Source organism: Panulirus ornatus, chromosome 57 (assembly GCF_036320965.1).
Source record: "Panulirus ornatus isolate Po-2019 chromosome 57, ASM3632096v1, whole genome shotgun sequence".
Taxonomy (NCBI): domain Eukaryota; kingdom Metazoa; phylum Arthropoda; class Malacostraca; order Decapoda; family Palinuridae; genus Panulirus; species Panulirus ornatus.
In genome coordinates, this window is record NC_092280.1 from 17,749,911 (window position 1) to 17,771,616 (window position 21,706).

Genomic DNA, 21,706 nt, shown 5'->3' on the forward strand with positions numbered 1-21,706 from the left:
TGTGGGGCCTGGATGTGGAAAGGGGGCTGTGGTTTTGGTGCATTACACATGACAGCTAGAGACTTAGTGTGAACGAATGTGGCCTTTGTTGTCTTTTCCTAGCACTACCTTGTGTGCGTGCAGGCGAAGGGGGGTGCTTTTTCATGTGAGACAGGGTGGCATTGGGAATGGATGAAGGCAGCAAGTATGAATATGTACATGTGTATATGTCTGTGTATGTTTATGTAAGTATACGTTGAAATATATATGTATGTATATGTGCATGTGTGGGCTTTTATGTATATACATGTGTATGTGGGTGGGTTGGGCCATTCTTTTGTCTGTTTCCTTGTGCTACCTCGCTAATGCGGGAGACAGCGACAAAGTATAATATCATAAAATGAAAAACTCTATATATGTACAAAATGTCCAAAAGGTAAACATGTGTGACAAATAACAGCTGTTTATGAAAAGTGTATGTGGTATATACACATAAAGACTATCAACATGAACAACATATACCATCCTATGCATTTTTTCTTCTTGAATATCTGCTGCCTTTCCCATCTTGCACATGACTGAATGCTGAGAGAAAATTCCTTGTCTGGCTCATTCTGTTGTTCCAACTTTGTTCTTTACTTGCCTGTCTATTTTAGCCTTTGAAAGCAAACACTTATAAGTGATAATAAGGAAGGAGAGGATTTCCAGCTCCCTGTTTTTGCCCCTCTTTGTCACTTTCTTTGATGCACAAGAGACATAGAAGTAGATGTCTTTCACCCCCTATCCCTTCGAACAAATATATTAATGCTAACTCGCTGAGATAGGAAAAGCAATCAGGTACAAATTCAAAATTTTATAGACATTCACTATCCTTTTCTATTCCAATGTTTTAATGTACAGGCCCTTTCTTTGCTCTAAAGGGACTAAAAAAGCCAATATGCTCTATACATGGTCTAAACATGCATCTTCAATCTGAATAAAAAATATTAATTTTCAATAGCTACTGAAGTATCTTTTTTTTATGAACAGCAAAACAGTATTAAGGTGCTAAGTGGTAGATTAACTAGTGATGTCTGGTTCGAGCATGGTTTGTCAGTTGGTCTAGCAGCATGGAAGCATATAACATCCATGTAATGTACAGCATATACACCCTATACATATTACTTATAAGTATGATCATTCATAATTGTTTAATGGAAAGTATAATGTTAACATCCAAACCAGATATCTGCTGGATAACTGACAATCTTTTGATGAGTTACCCACCTTGGAAGAAAGAAGACTGACAGGTGACCTAATCACAACATCGTTGAAGTTTTTAAAATAGGTCTAGGAAAAGGAAACAGAGGACATAACTTGAAATCAAGTAAGTACTTTTAACTAAGGATGTAGAGACACTTTTTATAGTATAGGAATGATGGATGAAAGGAACATATCAACTGAGGGCATGATTAATGCAGCCAGCATATATAAATTCAAGAGGTTGTATGATATCTGAGAGCATTCAAGAGATGGGACCCCACAACTGTAAAACTCCCTTCCAATACAGTACAATTAAGATAACTATATCAATATCAACAAAACAATCAAACATTTTACATATTTTTGTTACCTTGTCAATACATCACTAATATTTCTCCATACCAGTTTAATTTCCTAAACTCTATGCCTGTTATGAGAAAAATAATTCCAAGGTGCACCTATAGCCTTAATATATCAAGGGCTCCTGTAAATATGCTATATTCATTTATATCATGAATTCTAAACCCGAGCTGCTTTTCAAATAGTATCATAATCACATTTGTAGAGTGCAATGAAGGTACCTTCATATGAAATTTATCGTGGAGTTAATTATCATGCTAAGAAACAAAGTGTGCAAAACTCACCCTCTAGCATCAGTGCGCCAATATGGAGCATATAGTCCAGAGAAAGCTGGAACAAAGTACACTCCCCCAGAGTCTTTAACAGTCTTAGCTAATGGTTCAATATCTGCTGATGTTCTGATTATATTGAGATTATCTCGAAGCCACCGTACAGCAGCTCCAGCAATAGCAACGGAACCCTCTAAGGCATAAACTGTTGGGGCACTTTTGCCTAATTTGTATGCAACTGTTGTTAGAAGACCATGTTCACTCTGCACAATCTATGAGATAAGAAAACTTGTTACACATACCTTAAAAAAAAATTCTCAGGGCATTTTATTTTCCCTCTTATAAATGAAAACGGATAACTTTCTCCTTGTAACTATAATGTAAATAGGAAATCATAAACAAGATGACTCCATTCATATATCACATAGCCATGTCTCTGTAAAGTGCTTTAATACCACTCATCTCTTAATTCTAAAAGTTTGATGGCCACTTAATCTTAAGGAAAACAAAAAACCTATTTTTGCTCAGAATTTTTAAAACTAAGGCAATAATGAGGAGTCTCCAACCACTGTTCCTCTTCAGTAACATTTACAAACCCCCTCTCCTGATACTATTTTCAAACTGCATGTGATACAGTCATACTCTTATACTTATCAAGACCCCAGCCATCTACCAACAGATTTTCCTTTCATTCCAATGAACTTGATAATCATCACATACTGATAGAGACAAAAGGAAGACTTTTTACATTCGCAACACTTCATTTACAGTTCAAGCAAAAATAATGTCTTATAAACAAAGGGATTCCATAAACAATTCCTCTTCAAAAACATTCACACTGTACCCTCTACTCATACTGATATCCTTAAACTGTAAGTGTCTCAAATCAATCTTGGAATTCTCATATCTCTGAAGTTGACATAAATGTAACGTTGTTTTCTTTCCACCTAATGCTTAACTTTTGTTACTGTCATTTTCATCCTCACACATAAGATTTTCAAAATTTGGATTAATGCATCTGTCTTCCTTAGCCTTCCTTGACAAACATATCAAATCAAAAGTTGGACACCTTTTTGAATACCAAACCCTTACTTCTAAGTTCCTCTGACTTTCTAACCACATTCACTCTTAATGACTTGAGGAAATTAAACAACCACCATGCATGTCCCTGATACCAGACCACTTATTCCTTTTCCACAGTTCCTCAGCCACAACATAAACTCCCAGTTCTAAAACATTTTTTTTTACCCTTTTCACCTTTTTTTTTTCTTGCATCTCATATCAGCTGCATGTCACAATTTTTCAATTCATGTATAACTTACATATCTTAATGTATGCAGAGAATAAAAACATGTTTTTGTCATATAAATATTCTTTTATCTTATGACTCACAAAGACAGCTCTACCAGTCTACTGGACAAAGTGTCAGCTACGTGGATGTATTTGTTGCTGTCCAAAGCACTTCTTATTTTTATACTTTTTTTAGTTGGCCTTTTATATTAGCTGAGATGGCATGGGCAGCTGAGGACCTAATCATGGCCATCCCATCAACTTTATATATAGGTGTACCCTAACATGAGCCAGGTACCCACTTTATCAACCAACCCCAAGGGGTGGATGAACGGCTGGGCTGATTGTGGACCAACTGCCATGACTAGGATTCAAACCCATGGGCTCGGCCCTGGGTGGCCCATGAATGTGTCATGGTCAGGAATGCTAACCGCTACACCACAGGAGTCCCTAAAACAATGCTGTTTAAATAAAGAGAAACTCCTCTCTCTATATGAAGTAATAGCTCATTCCCAATGTTGCCCTGAATCAATCACCATTCAAAAATATGCTACACATTCTGCAAATATGTATATAATACATATCACTGTTAACCTTCTTAGTATCAAAAATACTATCATTCAAACATAACTTTGCATACATGAATCTGTAAATGAGAAAATGGACAGTAAGCAGCAATCTATAATTTTGATTCAAGCTAAGAGTACTGAATAAAAGTTATGAGAAGAATAACAGTAAATGCATAGTATACTGAGGAGACTTTCACTGTAATTTCGTTTTCAGATGCATAAGTAAGTAAATATAACCAAGAGGTCATGCAGAACACTACCTGAGTGCCAGTATTATACAGTAAAAAACATCCAGTGCCATAGGTGTTCTTGGCTTGGCCTCGAGACATACACATTTGCCCCACCAGAGCTGCTTGTTGATCTCCCAGCACCTGCAATAAAATATGTAGGTAATCATCTCTAAAGAAATGTAATGAAAGGAATTTCAATTTCAAATTTTTCATGAATCAATAATTTATAACTTCCTTCCTATCCTTTTGATCAGTTTGCAGTACACATGAAAACATATGTTCCACTCCAGACATATATATCCATAAATGTAAGCAAGACAAAACAAAATGATTAAAGGCATCCCAAAATGTATGTTAGCACCAATCTTCAGCCATTTATGAGAAATACTTAGAAAAGCAAATGGATTTGTATGTAGCATTTATGGATCTGGAGAAGGCATATGATAGAGTTGATAGAGATGCTCTATGGAAGGTACTAAGAATATATGGTGTGGGAGGCAAGTTGTTAGAAGCAGTGAAAAGTTTTTATCGAGGATGTAAGGCATGTGTACGTGTAGGGAGAGAGGAAAGTGATTGGTTCTTAGTGAATGTAGGTTTGCGGCAGGGGTGTGTGATGTCTCCATGGCTGTTTAATTTGTTTATGGATGGGGTTGTTAGGGAGGTGAATGCAAGAGCTTTGGAAAGAGGGGCAAGTATGAAGTCTGTTGGGGATGAGAGTGCTTGGGAAGTGAGTCAGTTGTTGTTCGCTGATGATACAGCGCTGGTGGATGATTCACGTGAGAAACTGCAGAAGCTGGTGACTGAGTTTGGTAAAGTGTGTGAAAGAAGAAAGTTAAGAGTAAATGTGAATAAGAGCAAGGTTATTAGGTACAGTAGGGTTGAGGGTCAAGTCAATTGGGAGGTAAGTTTGAATGGTGAAAAACTGGAGGAAGTAAAGTGTTTTAGATATCTGGGAGTGGAACCATGGAAGCGGAAGTGAATCATAGGGTGGGGGAGGGGGCGAAAATCCTGGGAGCCTTGAAGAATGTGTGGAAGTCGAGAATGTTATCTCCGAAAGCAAAAATGGCTATGTTTGAAGGAATAGTGGTTCTAACACTGTTGTATGGTTGCGAGGCGTTGGCTATGGATAGAGTTGTGCGCAGGAGGGTGGATGTGCTGGAAATGAGATGTTTGAGGACAATATGTGGTATGAGGTGGTTTGATTGAGTAAGTAATGTACAGGTAAGAGAGATGTGTGGAAATAAAAGAGCGTGGTTGAGAGAGCAGAAGAGGGCGTTTTGAAATGGTTTGGGAACATGGAGAGAATGAGTGAGGAAAGATTGACCACGAGGATATATGTGTCGGAGGTGGAGGGAACGAGGAGAAGTGGGAGACCAAATTGGAGGTGGAAAGATGGAGTGAAAAAGATTTTGAGTGATCGGGGCCTGAACATGCAGGAGGGTGAAAGGCAGGCAAGGAATAGAGTGAATTGGATCGATGTGGTATACCGGGGTTGACGTGCTGTCAATGGATTGAATTAGGGCATGTGAAGCGTCTGGGGTAAACCATGGAAAGTTCTGTGGGGCCTGGATGTGGAAAGGGAGCTGTGGTTTTGGGCATTATTGCATGACAGCTAGAGACTGAGTGTGAACGAATGGGGCCTTTGTTGTCTTTTCCTAGCGCTACCTCACACACATGAGGGGGGAGGGGGATGTTATTCCATGTGTGGCGAGGTGGCGATGGGAATGAATAAAGGCAGACAGTGTGAATTGTGTGCATGTGTATATATGCATGTGTCTGTGTGTGTATATATATGTGTACAGTGAGATGTATGGGTATGTATATTTGTGTGTGTGGATGTGTATGTATATACATGTGTGTGGGGGTGGGTTGGGCCATTTCTTTCGTCTGTTTCCTTGCGCTACCTCGCAAACGCGGGAGACAGCGACAAAGCAAATAAAAAAAATAAATACATAAAATAAAAAAAAAAATAATGACCAAAGCACACATTAGTACACCATTTTCTGAATAAACTACACATATAAAAATAAAAATGGAAGAAAAAGGATACTAATACACTGGATGGAAAAAACAACCTGGCACCTGTCAGTTAAAGGGAAGAGAGAATTGTGTACTGTTGACAAGCTGAAACAGGGTGGCAGTAAGCCATTGGATGAAGGTGGGCTGGAAATGAGTATTTCACAATAGCAATGGAAGAGTAGCTAGTGAGAGGTGGGGAAGGTAGAAATAGTGAAGGCTGAAGAGTCCTGACCCTGATATCCATAGATACCTTGGAGAATTTTTCATTCTTATGGTATAAACCACAGAGAAAAAAAGTGAGTAAAACTGTTAATTACTGGCCACCTAAATCTACAAAAAATACACCACAGAGACATTAATGTGAGCCTAAAACAATATAAATTCATATTAGACAACACTGTGACAGAGGCCATACACCATAACAGTTTTCAACTGTGCACTTACCCCTGAGATTGGAACACCAAGAAGGGGTCCCTTTGTAATATAACCATATTTTTCAGAACTACTTCGGATCTCAGGCAGTATAGACATTGGGATCTTGAAGAATCTGTAAAGGTACTGCTGTTAATGAAGGATATACCAAAAGTTATACATGTAAGATGCAACATCAACACAAATACTTTACAAGTTCTACAAATACTCAGTCACTTAACTAATGATCAACCATTACCAACATCTTCAAAGTTGTATTATCCGTAATGGTGGCAACCTCATTTATCAGATCATCTTATCAAACACGTGGAGAAAAGTGTAATTTCTGAGAAGAAAAAATCTGACCGGCAATGCCCAGAGCATGAGAAAATTCTAATGAAGATTTAGGATTTAGAACCTCTTTTCTTGAAAGAAAAGTGCCTCTTGCCCTTTGCTAAACACCTATCCTGAGGTAGTAGCAGCTGGCTCTGTCCTACGTCAACCCTCAACTAATCAACAAGCCCCCTAAGTGACAATGTCACTGTCCAACTCATAGACAACTGGCCATCACACAAATATTGGAACACAAATGTACTTCACCAGCAAGTGATTACAACACAAGTGAAAAATCACTTTCAGCAAAGACATATCATCAACGGAGAGAGAGTACAATCTCACTGAGGAGTGCACCCTTTTAAAGCTGCTGGAGGCCTATGAAAGGCAACATGAGATTACACATGAAAAATAATATAACCATCCCTGAAGTAGGGGAAAAAGAATTCTACCTCCGTAAACCCCATGTGTTATAAAAGGCGACTAAAGGGGGCGGAAGCAAGGGGCAGAAAACCCTCCCATTCTTGTATTTCAATTTCTAAAAGAGGAAACAGAAGAAAGAGTCAAGCACTGAGTGCTCATCATCCATGAAGGATCACATTGGGGTGTCTGAATGTGTGTGGATCTAACCAAGATGAAAAGAAAAGAAAGAGAGGTACTATGTTCGAGGAAAGAAACTGGATGTCTACCTCTCAGTGAAAAGATGCTCAAGAATAAGGAGAAAGAATGGCGTGGAAAAGTCTTGGTGTGAGGGCAAGATCTAAGGAAGGAGTAGCACTACTCCTGAAGCAGTTGTGGGAGTGTGATAGAGTGTAAGAAAGTAAATTATCGATTGCTGTGGGTGAAACTAAAAGTGGATGGTAAGGGATAGAGGATTAGTGCTCATGCACCTGGTCATGAGATCATGAGTGTATGTCAGCAGTTTTGGTGAATGAGACTGGGTGTTAGTGATGGATGACTTAAATGTAAAAGTGTGTAATGTGGCAGCTGAGGGTATAATTAGTGAACATGAGGTATTCACTGTTGTGAATGGAAATTAAGAGCTTGTCAATTTGTGTGCTAAAAAGACTAGTGATTGGGAATACCTGGTTTAAAATGATATACACAAGTATATGCATGTGAGTAGGAGAGATGTTCAACTGCCATTATTAGATCATGTATTACAGGTACACCACTGATTTTCTGGCAACTGATGATTGGGCACCTCCTTTAGTCCTGACGAACTTACGTGAGAACCTGAAATTACTGCAGCCACCAGACTAGTTTACTGGGCGGCCACAGATGGCGTTTCGTGCAGGGCGTGCTTATTTACATTCTTTACACTGCACTCGGTAGTTTGAAATCAAAATTGATATTGATATTGTTTAGCTTGTTGACTAAATCTACATTGTTCATGATGTTAGAATTTGATACCTTACCCACTAAAGGGCTTAATAAGGAAACTAACCATTTTGATAATTTATATGTGATGGAGCCTACTGAACTAACTATGGGTCTTGCTGGAAAATTTTGTTTATGTGTTTTGATAAGTCCATACATATATGGTAATGAAGGGGACAAAGATGACAAATTTTTGATAAGAGAAATGTTACCTTTCAACAACAACTTCATTTCTTTATTGAAGTGAGAATTAACTGCTTCTAAGGGATTTTTACTAAGTTTAGAATATGTTGTGTTATCATTTAGAAGATCATTCATTTATTTCATTGCCATATATGTATGGACTTATCAAAACACATAAACAAAATTTTCCAGCAAGACCTATAGTTAGTTCAGTAGGCTCCATCACATATAAATTATCAAAATGGTTAGTTTCCTTATTAAGCCCTTTAGTGGGTAAGGTATCAAATTCTAACATCATGAACAATGTAGATTTAGTCAACAAGCTAAACAATATCAATATTAATTTTGATTTCAAACTAGTTAGCTTTGATGTTTCCTCACTTTTCACTAAAGTTCCAGTTGATGACCTTTTAGAATATTTATATGATGTCTTGGATGATATTCAATTACCTGTTTCAAAGTTTAATTTCATTGAACTGATAAAATTGTGTATAAAAGACTGTGTATTTCAATTTAATGGAGATTATTATGCTCAAAAATTTGTTATGGCAATGGGTAACCCTCTTTCACCTGTACTAAGTAATCTTTATATGGAATTTTTTGAAACAAAATTACTAAAGGATATCTTACCTTCTAATGCAATTTGGTTTAGGTATGTAGATGATGTTCTTTGTGTTTGGCCAACAAATGAAAATTTACAAATATTTCTCCCCTTACTTAACAATTTAGTACCTGCCATCAAATTTAATTTACTGTAGAAAATGAAAATAATGGTATGTTACCATTTTTAGATTGCATGATCCATAGACAAGGAAACAAGTTTAAGTTTAGCATATACAGAAAACCCACCAACGTATGCTCATATATCCATTTTTACTCATCTCAACATGACAGAGTTAAATCATCATCATTTCAATCTATGTTCCTAAGGGCGTTACGTATTTGCAGTCCAGAGTTTATTGATGATGAGTTTGAGAAGATATATTCTATTGGATCTAAGTTAAATTACCCTAGATCTTTCATTGATAAATCCCTTAAGTTAGCAAAGAAATCATTTTATAGAGTTGAGCCCAAACCTCCCATTGACATCAAGAATCTTTTAGTTCTCCCTTTTAATAGTAATTTCACTTTGCTTCCCATGTTGCTTAAATCCTTTAATGTAAATGTTGCCTTTAGCAACAATAATACTATAAAGAATATCTTAATCAGGAATTCACCAGAAAATTCTCTTGGTTGCATCTATAAAGTTCCTTGTGGAAACTGTGATAAATTTTATGTTGGTCAGACTGGTAAGGATCTTTCCGTTAGACTTAAGCAACATAAATATAGTATAAGAATGGGACAAGAATCAAATGCCTTGTTTAATCATGTTAAAAACTATGATCATTGTATTGACTGGAGTAACACCATCTCAGTTGTTAACTCTAACTCTATTACCAAGAGAAATATCATTGAATCTTCTATTATCAAATACACAAAGAATTATAATCTTAATATTAGTGATGGTCTGTACAAATTAGATAACTTTATTGTTGATAAGATTTGTAAAATGATAAGTTTATGAACGCTCGTTGTATGTTTTGAACAATCACATGCTTACCAAATGGCGTCCTAGCTTCGTCTCTTCGATGTGACTGTTATATTCCTCTCTTGTGTCTCCCCTGATGATGTGATTATTACAGAAAGTGCACTTGGGAACTTTTCGTGTTTCATTTTCCCCGTGGACTCACAGGAACATACATATACACATACATATCAACATATATATACACATACACAAACATATACATGTATAGTGCACATATTCATACTTGCTTGCCTTCATCCATTCCTCGCGCTACCCTGCCACACAGGTAACAGCATCGCTACCCCCTGCTTCAGCGAGGCAGTGCCAGGAAAATAGACAAAAAAGGCCACATTTGTCTGCACTCAGTCTCTACCTGTCATGTGTAATGCACCAAAACCACAGCTCCCTATCCACATCCAGGTCCCACAGACCTTTCCATGATTTACCCCATACATTTCACATGCCCTGGTTCAGTCCTCTATGTTCAGCCACCGACCTCTCAAAATCTTTTCCATTCCATCCATCCACCTCCAAATTGATCTCCCATCTCTCCTTGTTCCCTCTACCTCTGACACATATATCCTCTTTGTCGATCTTTCCTCACTCATTCTCTCCATATGTCCAAACCATTTTAACACACCATCTTCTGCTCTCTCAACCAACAATGAATAGACACATCTATAATTAACCATTATTTCCAGTTATTCATCTTCCACCACTTCCCACTTGACTTTATGCATCTTCTTTTACATTTGATCTCATACCTGTAATTCATTCTAAACTAACTAATCCATCACCTTTCTGTTTAGTCTCCAATACAGTATACAAATGTGCCTTCCCTTACTAAAATTAGCACTTTCATCTGCTTATATCATTTAAATGCTCCTCTTGTGATCCACTCAGCCATATGGGTCCATAATTCTTGGCACAAGTCACTGGTGGCCTACTTCTTGTGTTCAAGAATCCTCGAATCTTTGGTGTGCATAAGTACTTGAAATGCAGGGGTCTCAAGCCCTTATACAATCCTTGAACAACTGCCACCCTTGTACCTGTTTAACATGTTTAGGGTTGTTGACTACCGATTAAAATGTCTAAATGACACATTATTAAAAATAAATGGTTTTGATAAAATAAAAATTCATCCTTACTTGCAGAGATTGGGGTCCCACTGTAATGTCAATAAATTCATAAGCATGGTACGTGAAGCATTTGTAACATCAGTCACATGGAGACCACCATCCAGGCCACCAGTCAAGTTCTGTAAAGAAGAAAATCTTTCAAAGAAAACATCTGATCCACATATCCCCTACTACTCTTGAAACCACATTGTTCCCTCCTAATCTGATGTTCTACATATACCATGACCCTCTCAATCACTACTCTTCCATATGACTCGCTGGGTACACTCATCAAACTTTTACCTCAGTAATTCAAACACAGACCTTTGTTCAACTTGACTTTACACAATGGCACTTTACAGTAATTCTGCCAATCCTTAAGTGCTTAATCTTACCATGATCCATACATACAATGAAAACCCTAAATAACCAATCAACTAAACAATCATCCACTTCCTCAAGAAATTCAACTGCAATAATTTCCACTTCAGCCGTCTTGCCACATTCCATCTTTTGCAAGATTTTCACTATCTCTTCCCTTTTCACCAAACTACTTGCCGTAACTCCCTCACTTTGCTTACCTCCCTAGCCCAACCATTATACATCTGCTACCAGATCATCAAACACATTCAAGAATCCTTCTAAGAGCTCACTCCATTTCCTCATCTCTGCTTGTTACCACTTTCCCATTTGCCCCTTTTGCCAATATTCCTATATGTTCTGCTTTTCTCACAACATCAATATCCTTCCAAAACATTTTCCTATACTCCCCTAAGTGTGATGAAACTTACTCACCCCAAGTCTCATTTGCCCTCCTTTCCTGCCCCTGCACCTTTTTTTTTTTACCTCTTCTTGCTCCCTCTTGTACCATTCCCAATCATACACACTCCTTCCCTTAAAGTACATCCCATACACCTCTCTTTCGTCTTTTATTAGCAACTTAACTTCCTCATCCTACCAGTTACTTCCTTTTCTCACCTATCCATCTCCCACCTTCCATATGCCACACATTTTTCTCACACATACCAGCGCTGCTTCTCAAAGACCTCCCATTTCTCACCCACAACCAAACTTCATTTTCTTTTGTATTTTTCCATTCTACATTCAATCTTTCCTGGTATCTCCACAAAAGACCCTTTTCCAAGCTCACTTACATTCACCATCCTCTTCTCACCCATATCTTTTCCTCTTTTCCAAAACTCTACTAATCTTGAACGTTCCCTCCACCAGGTAATGATATGACATTTGACCAGTTGACCCTTTTGACCCATTCACATCCAAGACCTCTCTTTTGCAAGCCTATCAATTATCACGTAATCCAATAATGCCTGTTTACCATCTTTCCTACTCCATGTATATTTATGTATGTCTTTTTTATAAACCAGGCATCCCCTTTACCCGTCCTTTTTTTAGCACACAACTCCACAAAATGTTCACAATTTCCATTTGTCTTACTGAATACCCCAGTTATAATCTCAACTGCTGCAATACCAACCTTTGCATTCAAATCATCCACCACTGATACCCAATCTCGCATCACTTCCTAAAGCACTCAACTCTTTCTGCTATTATTCTTCTGGCTTGATGCATGAGCAGTGCAAGTCACCCAACTCTCATAATCCACTTTCATTTTTACCCACTGCTCACTTTCCTGCATGCTTTCACACATTCCACAACTTCAGCAGAAATGCTACCCCTTCACATCTGTTATTAAAACATTCACCTCTTTTTGTCAATCTTGTGGCCTGATGTCTTTTTGTCAATCTTGTGGCCTGATGCATGACCATTTTTAATCATCCATCTCCCATACTTCACTTTCATTTTTACTCAGCTCACTTTCCTATACTCTTTCACACACTCCTACAACACCTTCAGCAGAAATGCTATCGCTTCCTTAGCTTTTGTCCAACACTTTCTATAGAGTCCTCTCTCTCTCTCCCTATTACAGCAAACTGAAAACACAAAAGTAGACATAATCGTCTCTTCTTGCTAAATCCATCACACTTACAAATTCATCTCTTTACCCCTCTAAAATGAAGAAAAACATTAGGTCTTGTCAATACAAATACATTTACAGTATCCCAAATATCAATGCTGATCTCACAAAACTGAGCTACCATAAATCAAAATCTTGCAAACTTACTAACCCATAACAGCCAGGTGTCAACAGTGCCAAACAGGAGGTTGCCTTGTTTTGCCACTTTCTGGACCTCTGTGACATTATCAAGAAGCCATCGTAATTTTAGAGCTGAGAAGTAGGTAGTGATGGGAAGTCCACAGAGATCCTTCACATAATCTTTGTTCTGACCGGGTGTCTCCTTCAATATCTCTTCTACTGTGCTTGCTGTACGAGCATCAAGCCATACTAAAAAAGAAAAATTAGTTTAGTATCTAAATCAATTATGTTTAACTTTGATATACAAAAAATCATCTATTTACTTAAGGGGAATTCTCTGAAATAATTAGTAAACAGCTATCAAAGACAAAATAAGTTACTCTTTCCAGATGTTATAAAACTACAGGTTGATGAGGGAGGTCAAAAGTTGCTTTTTGAGCAGATACACCTCCAAGACACAGCAAATATTTAAAATAAAAACAAAAAAGATGGAGAAAATCACAACCATGGGGGTCTATAAATCTATTGAAATATTAGTTCAAAAAAGAATATGTGTCTTCCCTATCAAATAATAAGCTATTCATTTAATGGTTTTTACTTCGATATCTATTTGGTTCACTGTGTTTTGAAGGCATGTTCTCCCCCCCCAAAAAAAAAAAATCTTGAAAAATGCTTGAAAATGATGACATCTGTTTAAGTCTAAGCATGTTTTAAAGATTAAATAATAAGCAGCTTACACAGTCTCCCTTCCTTCAGCACAATTTCTTCCTCAGTTTAAAGATACCTGGCTCCACTGATGAAAATTCACTAACATAAACTGTTATAAAGATCTTTTCATAAGATTCCTAACCAGCTTATCCCTTGCTGGTTGATGACAATTTATGAATATGTTAAATCTTTTTATCATGGTTCTTTTTATCATGGTAGCCAACATGGAACAGGCAAATGCAGGCCTAAAAGTGGCCATCAGGGACTGAAAAACATAATACCGAGTAAAGGAAAAAGAACATGGAAGAGACTACTGTGAGGTCCTTGTGTGTTTATAGCAATGACTCTTTTAGGATGAAAGGCCGAGGGATCTGGGGTAACAAAAGTGGGAGACTTTCACAGTTTTGCTGTACACGGAAAGGAGGTATCATAGCTGTCAATACTTGTATGGCCAATTTCCTCACAGAAACAAAGGGAGATAGCAGCCAATCACATCATGATCCAGGCTCTAGTGACTGGGAAACACAAAGGCAATTCACATCCTTTAATCGTACCACCTTCCACAAAGCATCTATATCAACCCTATAATATGCTTTCTCCTGATCCACAAATGCTACACTTAAAAAATTTTCTTTATTCATGTAATTTCTCACACAAGTTCTTCACAGTAAACACTTGTCCATACATCCTGTACCACTCCTAAAGCCAAACTGTTCCTCCCCAACTTGATATTCTGTGCACGTCTTTATCCTTTCAATCACTACTCTCCCTTACAACTTATAAGGTATAATCAACAGACTTATAATTCTATAATTTGACAACTTTCTCACAGTCTTGAGAAATTCAACTACTATCTCATTCACTCAAGTCACTTTGCCACAATTCATTGTATGCTTGGCTTTCACCATCTCTTCTCTTTTCACCAAAGCACTTGCCATGACTTTCTCCTCTTACCTCCACATCCTAAACACCCCACATCTGCTATCCTATTGTCTACCACATTCCTGTCTTCAAAATACTGCCCCAATCTGCCCTTCACCTCTTCTTTTCATGTTATTACTTCCCCCTTAATTGATGCTCCCATTTGTTCTCTTATTCTCCTCACAATATTCTCTTTTTTTTATATTGAAGGCTCCAGTTACAGACAAAAGTACACATCAAGGTCAGGCCTAAACTGAAATATTGAGAGGTTAATGAAATGGATAAAGAGACAAGGGAAAGTACTTATGAATTTTGGAGAAAATGAAAAACCTGTCTTTTAAAATTAGCCACGGAATAGTTATTGGGAAAGACATTAGAAGGTAGAGAGTTCCTAAATTTTGATATGTTGGGAAAGAAGCAGTTATCAAAATGGCCAACCTTAAGTTGCCAATGGCCACACAGTAATCATTCGACGCAGCAGCTTGCCAAGTAATGAGTCATCTACCTAGCAATAGGGGCACACAAACAGCCAGTTCTTGGGAGCGAAAACCAAAGTAACACCTATAGACGAGGGAAAGTAAACCAACATTGTGACGCAGGACAAGAGGGTCAAGTTTGCAAGTTAGCCTGGGACAGTTTATAACTCAGACCACTTTTGACTCAACTCTGTCCAGTAAGGATGCAGAGATAGAACCAATCCAGTTGTGAGAGTAGTACTCCATACAAGGATGAACCAATCCTTTGTATAAACACAGCAACCGTTCAGAAGTTTCAACATCTAAAAGAGACACCTTTATTTTTTTGTAGGAAGATTTAGTTATTCCCATAACATGGGGTTTCCAAGAAAGAGTGGATGCTACAGTAATAACACATATGTTCATTGAGTCAAGAGGTGGAATTACAGAACCGTCAAAGGAGAAACAAGAGCTGTGAAGAGGTTTCATCAAAGAGGTGGGAAGAAACTGGGTCTTGGAAGCATTAAACTTAATTAGATTATGTCTATCCCACAGATATTCTGTCCAAGTCTGAGTTTATTGAGGATGCTGTGTCAAGATGAGATGCAGATCAAGTGAGAGAAGAAGGAGCAAAATTGAAGGATGTGGATGAATGCAGTGATAAGTGCATTTCATTATTTGTGGAGAGGAAATCGTTAAAAAAAGCAAAAAAGTGGAGGGAACATAACAGAACCTTAGGGGACACCACTCTTGCTGGAGAAAAGGGGAAGGCTCCTTCCCTTACTCAATCTGCATCTTGTCTCAACACAACTTCAATGAACTCAGACAGGATATCCCAGTAGGTAGACAAAATCTATCCAATGAAAATTCCTCACAGCTTTCATCTCACCTTTGATGGTTCCGTAAGTCCACCTCTTGACTCAATGAACACACTTGGTGTAACTGTAAAATCCACTACATATTGGAAAACCTACATTACAGAAATAGTGACGTCCGCCTGTAACAAACTGGGAGGCTTGTTTAGATGTCAAAATTTCTTTTCTTCCGAAAGGTTCCTCAATATGTATGGTGTATTGCTCTCACATCTGCATTGGTTTTAGCTCTGCATCCTTACTTGATAGAGTTGAGTCAAAAGAGGTCCGATTCAAAACCTCTTCCAGAATAACTTCAAAACTTGACCTGCTTGCCCTACGCTGCAATGTTGGTTCACTTTCCCTCATCTATAGTATTACTTTGATTTTTGCTCCTCAGAACTGGTTGTTTGTGTGCCTCCATACTTGACAAGCTGCTTTGTCATGTGATTACTGTGTGGCCACCAACAATTCGAAGGTGGGCCATTTTGATAACTATTTCTTTCCCTACACTTCAAAGCTTTGGAACTCTCTATCCTCTCCTGTATTTCCCAACAACTATGACCTGGCACATTTCAAAAGACAGGCTTTTCATGACCTCCAAAATTTATAAATACTCTCCATTATCTCTTGTTTTTTCCTTTTCATTAACCTCTCTATGTTTCAATTCAGTTTCATCCTTGATTTGGAGTTTTGTCTGTGACTGGGAGAAAAAGAAAAAACTGATACACTTACAGTTTCAATCCCGATATTTCACTGAGATCTTAAGAGTTTTGGATGCAACACCAAAAGCATGTCTAATGATATGTACTGAAGCACAAAAAGCACAACCTAAGGCCTGAGAGTGATTGCAAACATGTATACTGTGACTGGCCACGAAGCATCCTAAAACAATATCACTGGCTAAGAGGCCTTACTACAGTATGCAAGCTATGAGTGATTTAAGGCACCTTTGCCTCTTCTGCATTGCCACTTCACCAGAGATATCCAGTATTTCAGCAAAGATGAAGTTGCCAAACAAATGATGGTAATTTGTGCAGTTTAGAAGTGTTATGTTTCTACATTAATATTGTATTAGAGTGAAACGGCAAAAATTCATTAATGAGCAATGATTATGTAAGAATCTTTGCCAAAGTTAGAGAACATGAAGTGAGGAAAATACACATTCTGTACTTATCAAAGTATGGGGGAGTGTGTGAAGGGAGAAAGATGAGAGAGAGGGTGAACAAAAGTAAGGGGATGAAATGCAACAGGGAGATAAGAAGGGTTAAGAGTAAGTCTGAATGGGCAGGACCTGGAGGAGGTGGAGAGCTTTAGATATCTTTAAGTGGACTTAACAGCAGATAAAACCATAAGAAGCAGAAACAAGTCATATGATAGGAAAGGGTGCAAACATCCTAGGTACACTATTGAGTGTGAGGAAGGAAAGGTCACTATCTGACTGGGTAATGAAGGCTATGATTCAAGGTATAGTAGTTGCAAGAGTTTTATGGATGTGACCTTGGGCTCCAAATGCAAAAGAATGGAAAAAGCAGAAGTGGCTGAGGGCACTGTGTGGTGTGAAGCAAGCTGATCATCTATGCACAGTACAACTGAAAGAGATGACCCAAGCGAGCAGAAATAAAAAAAATAAAAAAAGATTAAACAAAGAGAGACTGACTAAGAAGATATACAAGTCAGAATTTAAGGAAGGAAGGGGAAGAGGGTGACCAAGGAAATGGAAGGATGGAGTGAGACATGGTTTATGGTCCTGGGATCTGAAAATCACATAAAAGATCAGTATGAGAAAGAATAAACTGGATTGATGGAGAATCACCATCCTGTCAATTGGCTGAATAAGGGTATATGAAAGATTCAGGGTAATCTATTTATATCTCTGACACCTGTTCTAATTGGAACTCCCACAAAAGGGGTGGCCACAGCAATAGAGTCTCCATAACTAAAGAACTCCAGTGCTGCTTCTTAGCCCTTAGTCCCTCACCCTTAACAGGCCACTGGCAGAAGGCAACTAGTACAATGTTTGCAGAGGCTCCTATCTAATCTTCCTAACAACTACTTCTAGTTAATGCTCCTACCTAATAATCATGCCTAAATGTTCCTACCTACTACTTCTATCTCCTGCTCCTACCATTTTGCTAAAAGGCAGGGCTAGCGCATATTGCTCACTACAGGAAATTCTAGTTATGAAGAATGAGCTGTGTGAGTTAAGTGTTACATATGACAAGGAGAGATTGTAAGTTTGTGGACAAAATGCCAGTAGTCCATATGTTAGTGAGGCAGAAAGAAAAGACAGCTACCTGGGTAAGAGGAGTGCAACTTGACAACCACAAAAGTAATGGCTCACTAAGCAGATGTCCCTAACCCTCCTGATACCCAGCTGGGTAGTACTAGTAATATACCTCCCTAGTTGTTGACTGCCTACCGGCTACTACCTAATAAGAGTTAGGGTAACCTATGGAATAGTCTGTTGGGCTTGTCTGTGAATGACTGGCTCTAGTCTCGATGCAATCATACACGACAGCTAAAGTATGGATGTATGCAAATGGGGCCACTGTTCATCTGTTCCTGATGCTACCTTGCAAATTCAGAAGCAGATGTGTATACAAATTATATAAATTCAATAATTCAACTAGTTTAAGATTCTATTCACATCTTACTTGATCATACAGCAGCTCATAAAGTTCTTGTACTCCTGGAAGTATGTGAAGCTGCAGATATTCTGCATTCTCTTAGAATAATAAATCAAAAATATTAATGAACCAACCAACAGCATTATACAAAGGTTTCCCTGTTGTCTTGTCCCAAACTATTGTTGTCTCTCGCTGGTTAGTGATCCCAATGGCTTTGATATCTGCAGGATCAATTTCTAGAGTCCTGTAAATATAAGGAAAGAAATACTAGTCATCAGTAGTTAGCAATGTGATCTTAAATTTTTTTTATCTAATTAGGTCACATTTGCTAGAAATATTTTTTGAAAGAAATTAGTAAACTCACATTTGCTTTGAAAATGAAAGATCATGAAACTTGGACATAAAATCACAATAGTCTTATGCTGAACTTACAATCTTCGTAAACAGTATTGCAAAAATACAGTTTGAGATGAAAGTATTTTACCAAGTGTATTCACTAACATTAGGCATGGAATACTAGTTAACATAAATGTTAGAGATGAAATGGCTTCCTTACAGACACTGATACATTTCTACACAAAGATCCATTTTCTAAAACATGTTTCAAGCCTCAACTCAAAACATCCTGTTTTACTTGGATTTAAAAATGGTTAAATCTCTATCACTGTAACTACTTTAGCTAAATGATAATGCACTGCCAATCCTCATCAAAGCTACCAACTGTTCCAGGTGTAAAGTAAAGAAATATGTTGCTGGTTTTTGACCTGTTCCACTAACCTGGACAAAAAATAGACCGTACAAAAGATGTATTCATAGTGAATTACTATACACTAATTTTTCTTTGTCTTTGTTTCTAAGAGAAAAAAAAAAGCATAACTTTGTTCATTTTAACAAACCAAACAAATGTTGAGGATATGTGCAAGTGAACCATGATACTACATGCATTTGATCCATATCACATTTAAAAGAAGGAAAGATGCAAGAAGATTCTTTCAGCAAGAGAGGCAGCACACCAACATTAATCACTTGGATCCTTTAGCTCAGTCCCCAGATTGACACATATCTCAGAAATGACCATGGACAGTGGCTTCAAAGCAAAACCTAAGGCTGCAAATACCTTAACCAAGACTGTATTTGTCCTTTGATATGACCTTAAAGCTCATGGACCTGAATGTACACTTTACAGGTCCAATATCAATGGACTATTAAACGATAAACACTAGTGAGACATTAAGATTAAGATTTGCATATATGGAAAAATGCTTTTATGTGCCTATGAAAGAGAAAAACTTATGAAATCCAGCTGTTTGTGTTTTAATCAATGGATTAATTACATCATATTGCACACTGTATCGTACATGGGTATTACAAGTGTTAAATGCATAAAAAATTAACCATTACAAGGGGATACAATGAGGATGGAGCTGTTTTAATGCAATTAAGTATGCTTACACAATAAATATCATGCTCTACACACCTTAAGTTCTCAACTGTTTTTTCAATACATATCAAGACAGACTTAAGGAGTTCATTGGAATCTTGCTCAACCCAGCCTTCCTGTGGGTAAAGTTGAGCTACCTCTTCTTGGTGATATGTAAGCACTTCTCCAGTTGCTGCAGAAAATACCTGGAGGAAAGAGTCACCTTTGAGCTTATGGAAAATACATTTTAAGTAGAAATCCTCACTTGCCTAACTCCATACAGTTTCCCTAAACTGCTGTAAAGGCCACAAGACACAAAGATATAATCATACTGTATTCTGAAGGGCAGTGTGACAATATTCAAGAGTAATGCTGTAATTGCAATACAGAAACATTTAACAAGCGGTAGAAGATTATAGTCAAGGAAATGTTTGGGACACTGTCACCTATAACCAGTATCATAGATACTGCTGAATTTATCATGAATACTGGACTACGTATGCAAAGTACTTGCAAAAACACTGATAAAAATGCACACTGCTTCCCTTTACTGTGATGAGCACAGTAATATATCTTTCTTTCTTTCATAATATTCGCCATTTCCTGCGTTAGCGAGGTAGCGTTAAGAACAGAGGACTGGGCCTTTGAGGGAATACCCTCACCTGGCCCCCTTCTCTGTTCCTTCTTTTGGAAAATCAAAAAAATCGAGAGGGGAGGATTTCCAGCCACCCACTCCCTCCCCTTTTAGTCACCTTCTACGACACGCAGGGAATATGTGGGAAGTATTCTTTCTCCCCTATCCCCAGGAATAAGTAATATATATACATATGAATATATGAAGGTTTTTAAAGCGCAAGGAAACAGACAAAAGAACTGCCCAACCCACCCACATACACATGTATATACATATACGTCCACACACGCACATATACATACCTATACATTTCAACGTATACATATATATACACACACAGACATATACATATATACACATGTACATAATTCATACTGTCTGCCCTTATTCATTTCCATCGCCACCCCGCCACACATAAAATGACAACCCCTTCCCCCAGCATGTGCGCGAGATAGCGCTAGGAAAAGACAACAAAGGACACATTCGTTCACACTCAGTCTCTAGCTGTCATGTATAATGCACCGAAACTACAGCTCCCTTTCCACATCCAGGCCCCACACAACTTTCCATGGTTTCCCTAAGATGCTTCACATGCCCTGGTTCAATCCATTGACAGCACGTCGACCCTGGTATACCACATCATTCCAATTCACTCTATTCCTTGCACGCCTTTCACCCTCCTGCATGTTCAGGCCCCAATCACTCAGAATCTTTTTCACTCAATCTTTCCACCTCCAATTTGGTCTCCCACTTCTCCTCATTCCCTCCACCTCTGACACATATATCCTCTTTGTCAATCTTTCCTCACTCATTCAGTAACTGCTCCAAAGAGTTGTGTGCTGAAGTTTTCCTGAAAAGAGTGTGGTAAGTTTTATATTAGTCTACCAAATGCTCCTGCCTACTACTTCTAACTAATCCTCCTGCCTAAAGTTCTTACCTACTACTTCAATCTATTGCTCCTACCATTTTCCAAAAGGAAGGGCACGTGCATAACATTCACCGCAAGAAAATCTAGAGTTAC

At 38.0% G+C, this 21,706-nt stretch overlaps 1 protein-coding gene across 4 annotated transcripts in view; it reads right to left on the minus strand.

Annotated features, from left to right (window-relative positions):
- Window positions 1-21,706, minus strand: part of Gk1 (Glycerol kinase 1) — an 84,498-nt gene that overhangs the window by 55,796 nt on the left and 6,996 nt on the right. For all 4 annotated transcript variants that reach the window (XM_071694488.1, XM_071694486.1, XM_071694489.1 and 1 more), the window contains exons 3-9: window positions 20,109-20,257; window positions 18,766-18,875; window positions 13,098-13,315; window positions 10,981-11,090; window positions 6,403-6,505; window positions 3,970-4,080; window positions 1,866-2,122 (exon numbers count right to left, since the gene is read on the minus strand). In XM_071694488.1, coding sequence (XP_071550589.1) covers window positions 1,866-2,122; window positions 3,970-4,080; window positions 6,403-6,505; window positions 10,981-11,090; window positions 13,098-13,315; window positions 18,766-18,875; window positions 20,109-20,257 — 1,058 coding nt within the window. The remainder of the gene's footprint in view (window positions 1-1,865; window positions 2,123-3,969; window positions 4,081-6,402; window positions 6,506-10,980; window positions 11,091-13,097; window positions 13,316-18,765; window positions 18,876-20,108; window positions 20,258-21,706) is intronic.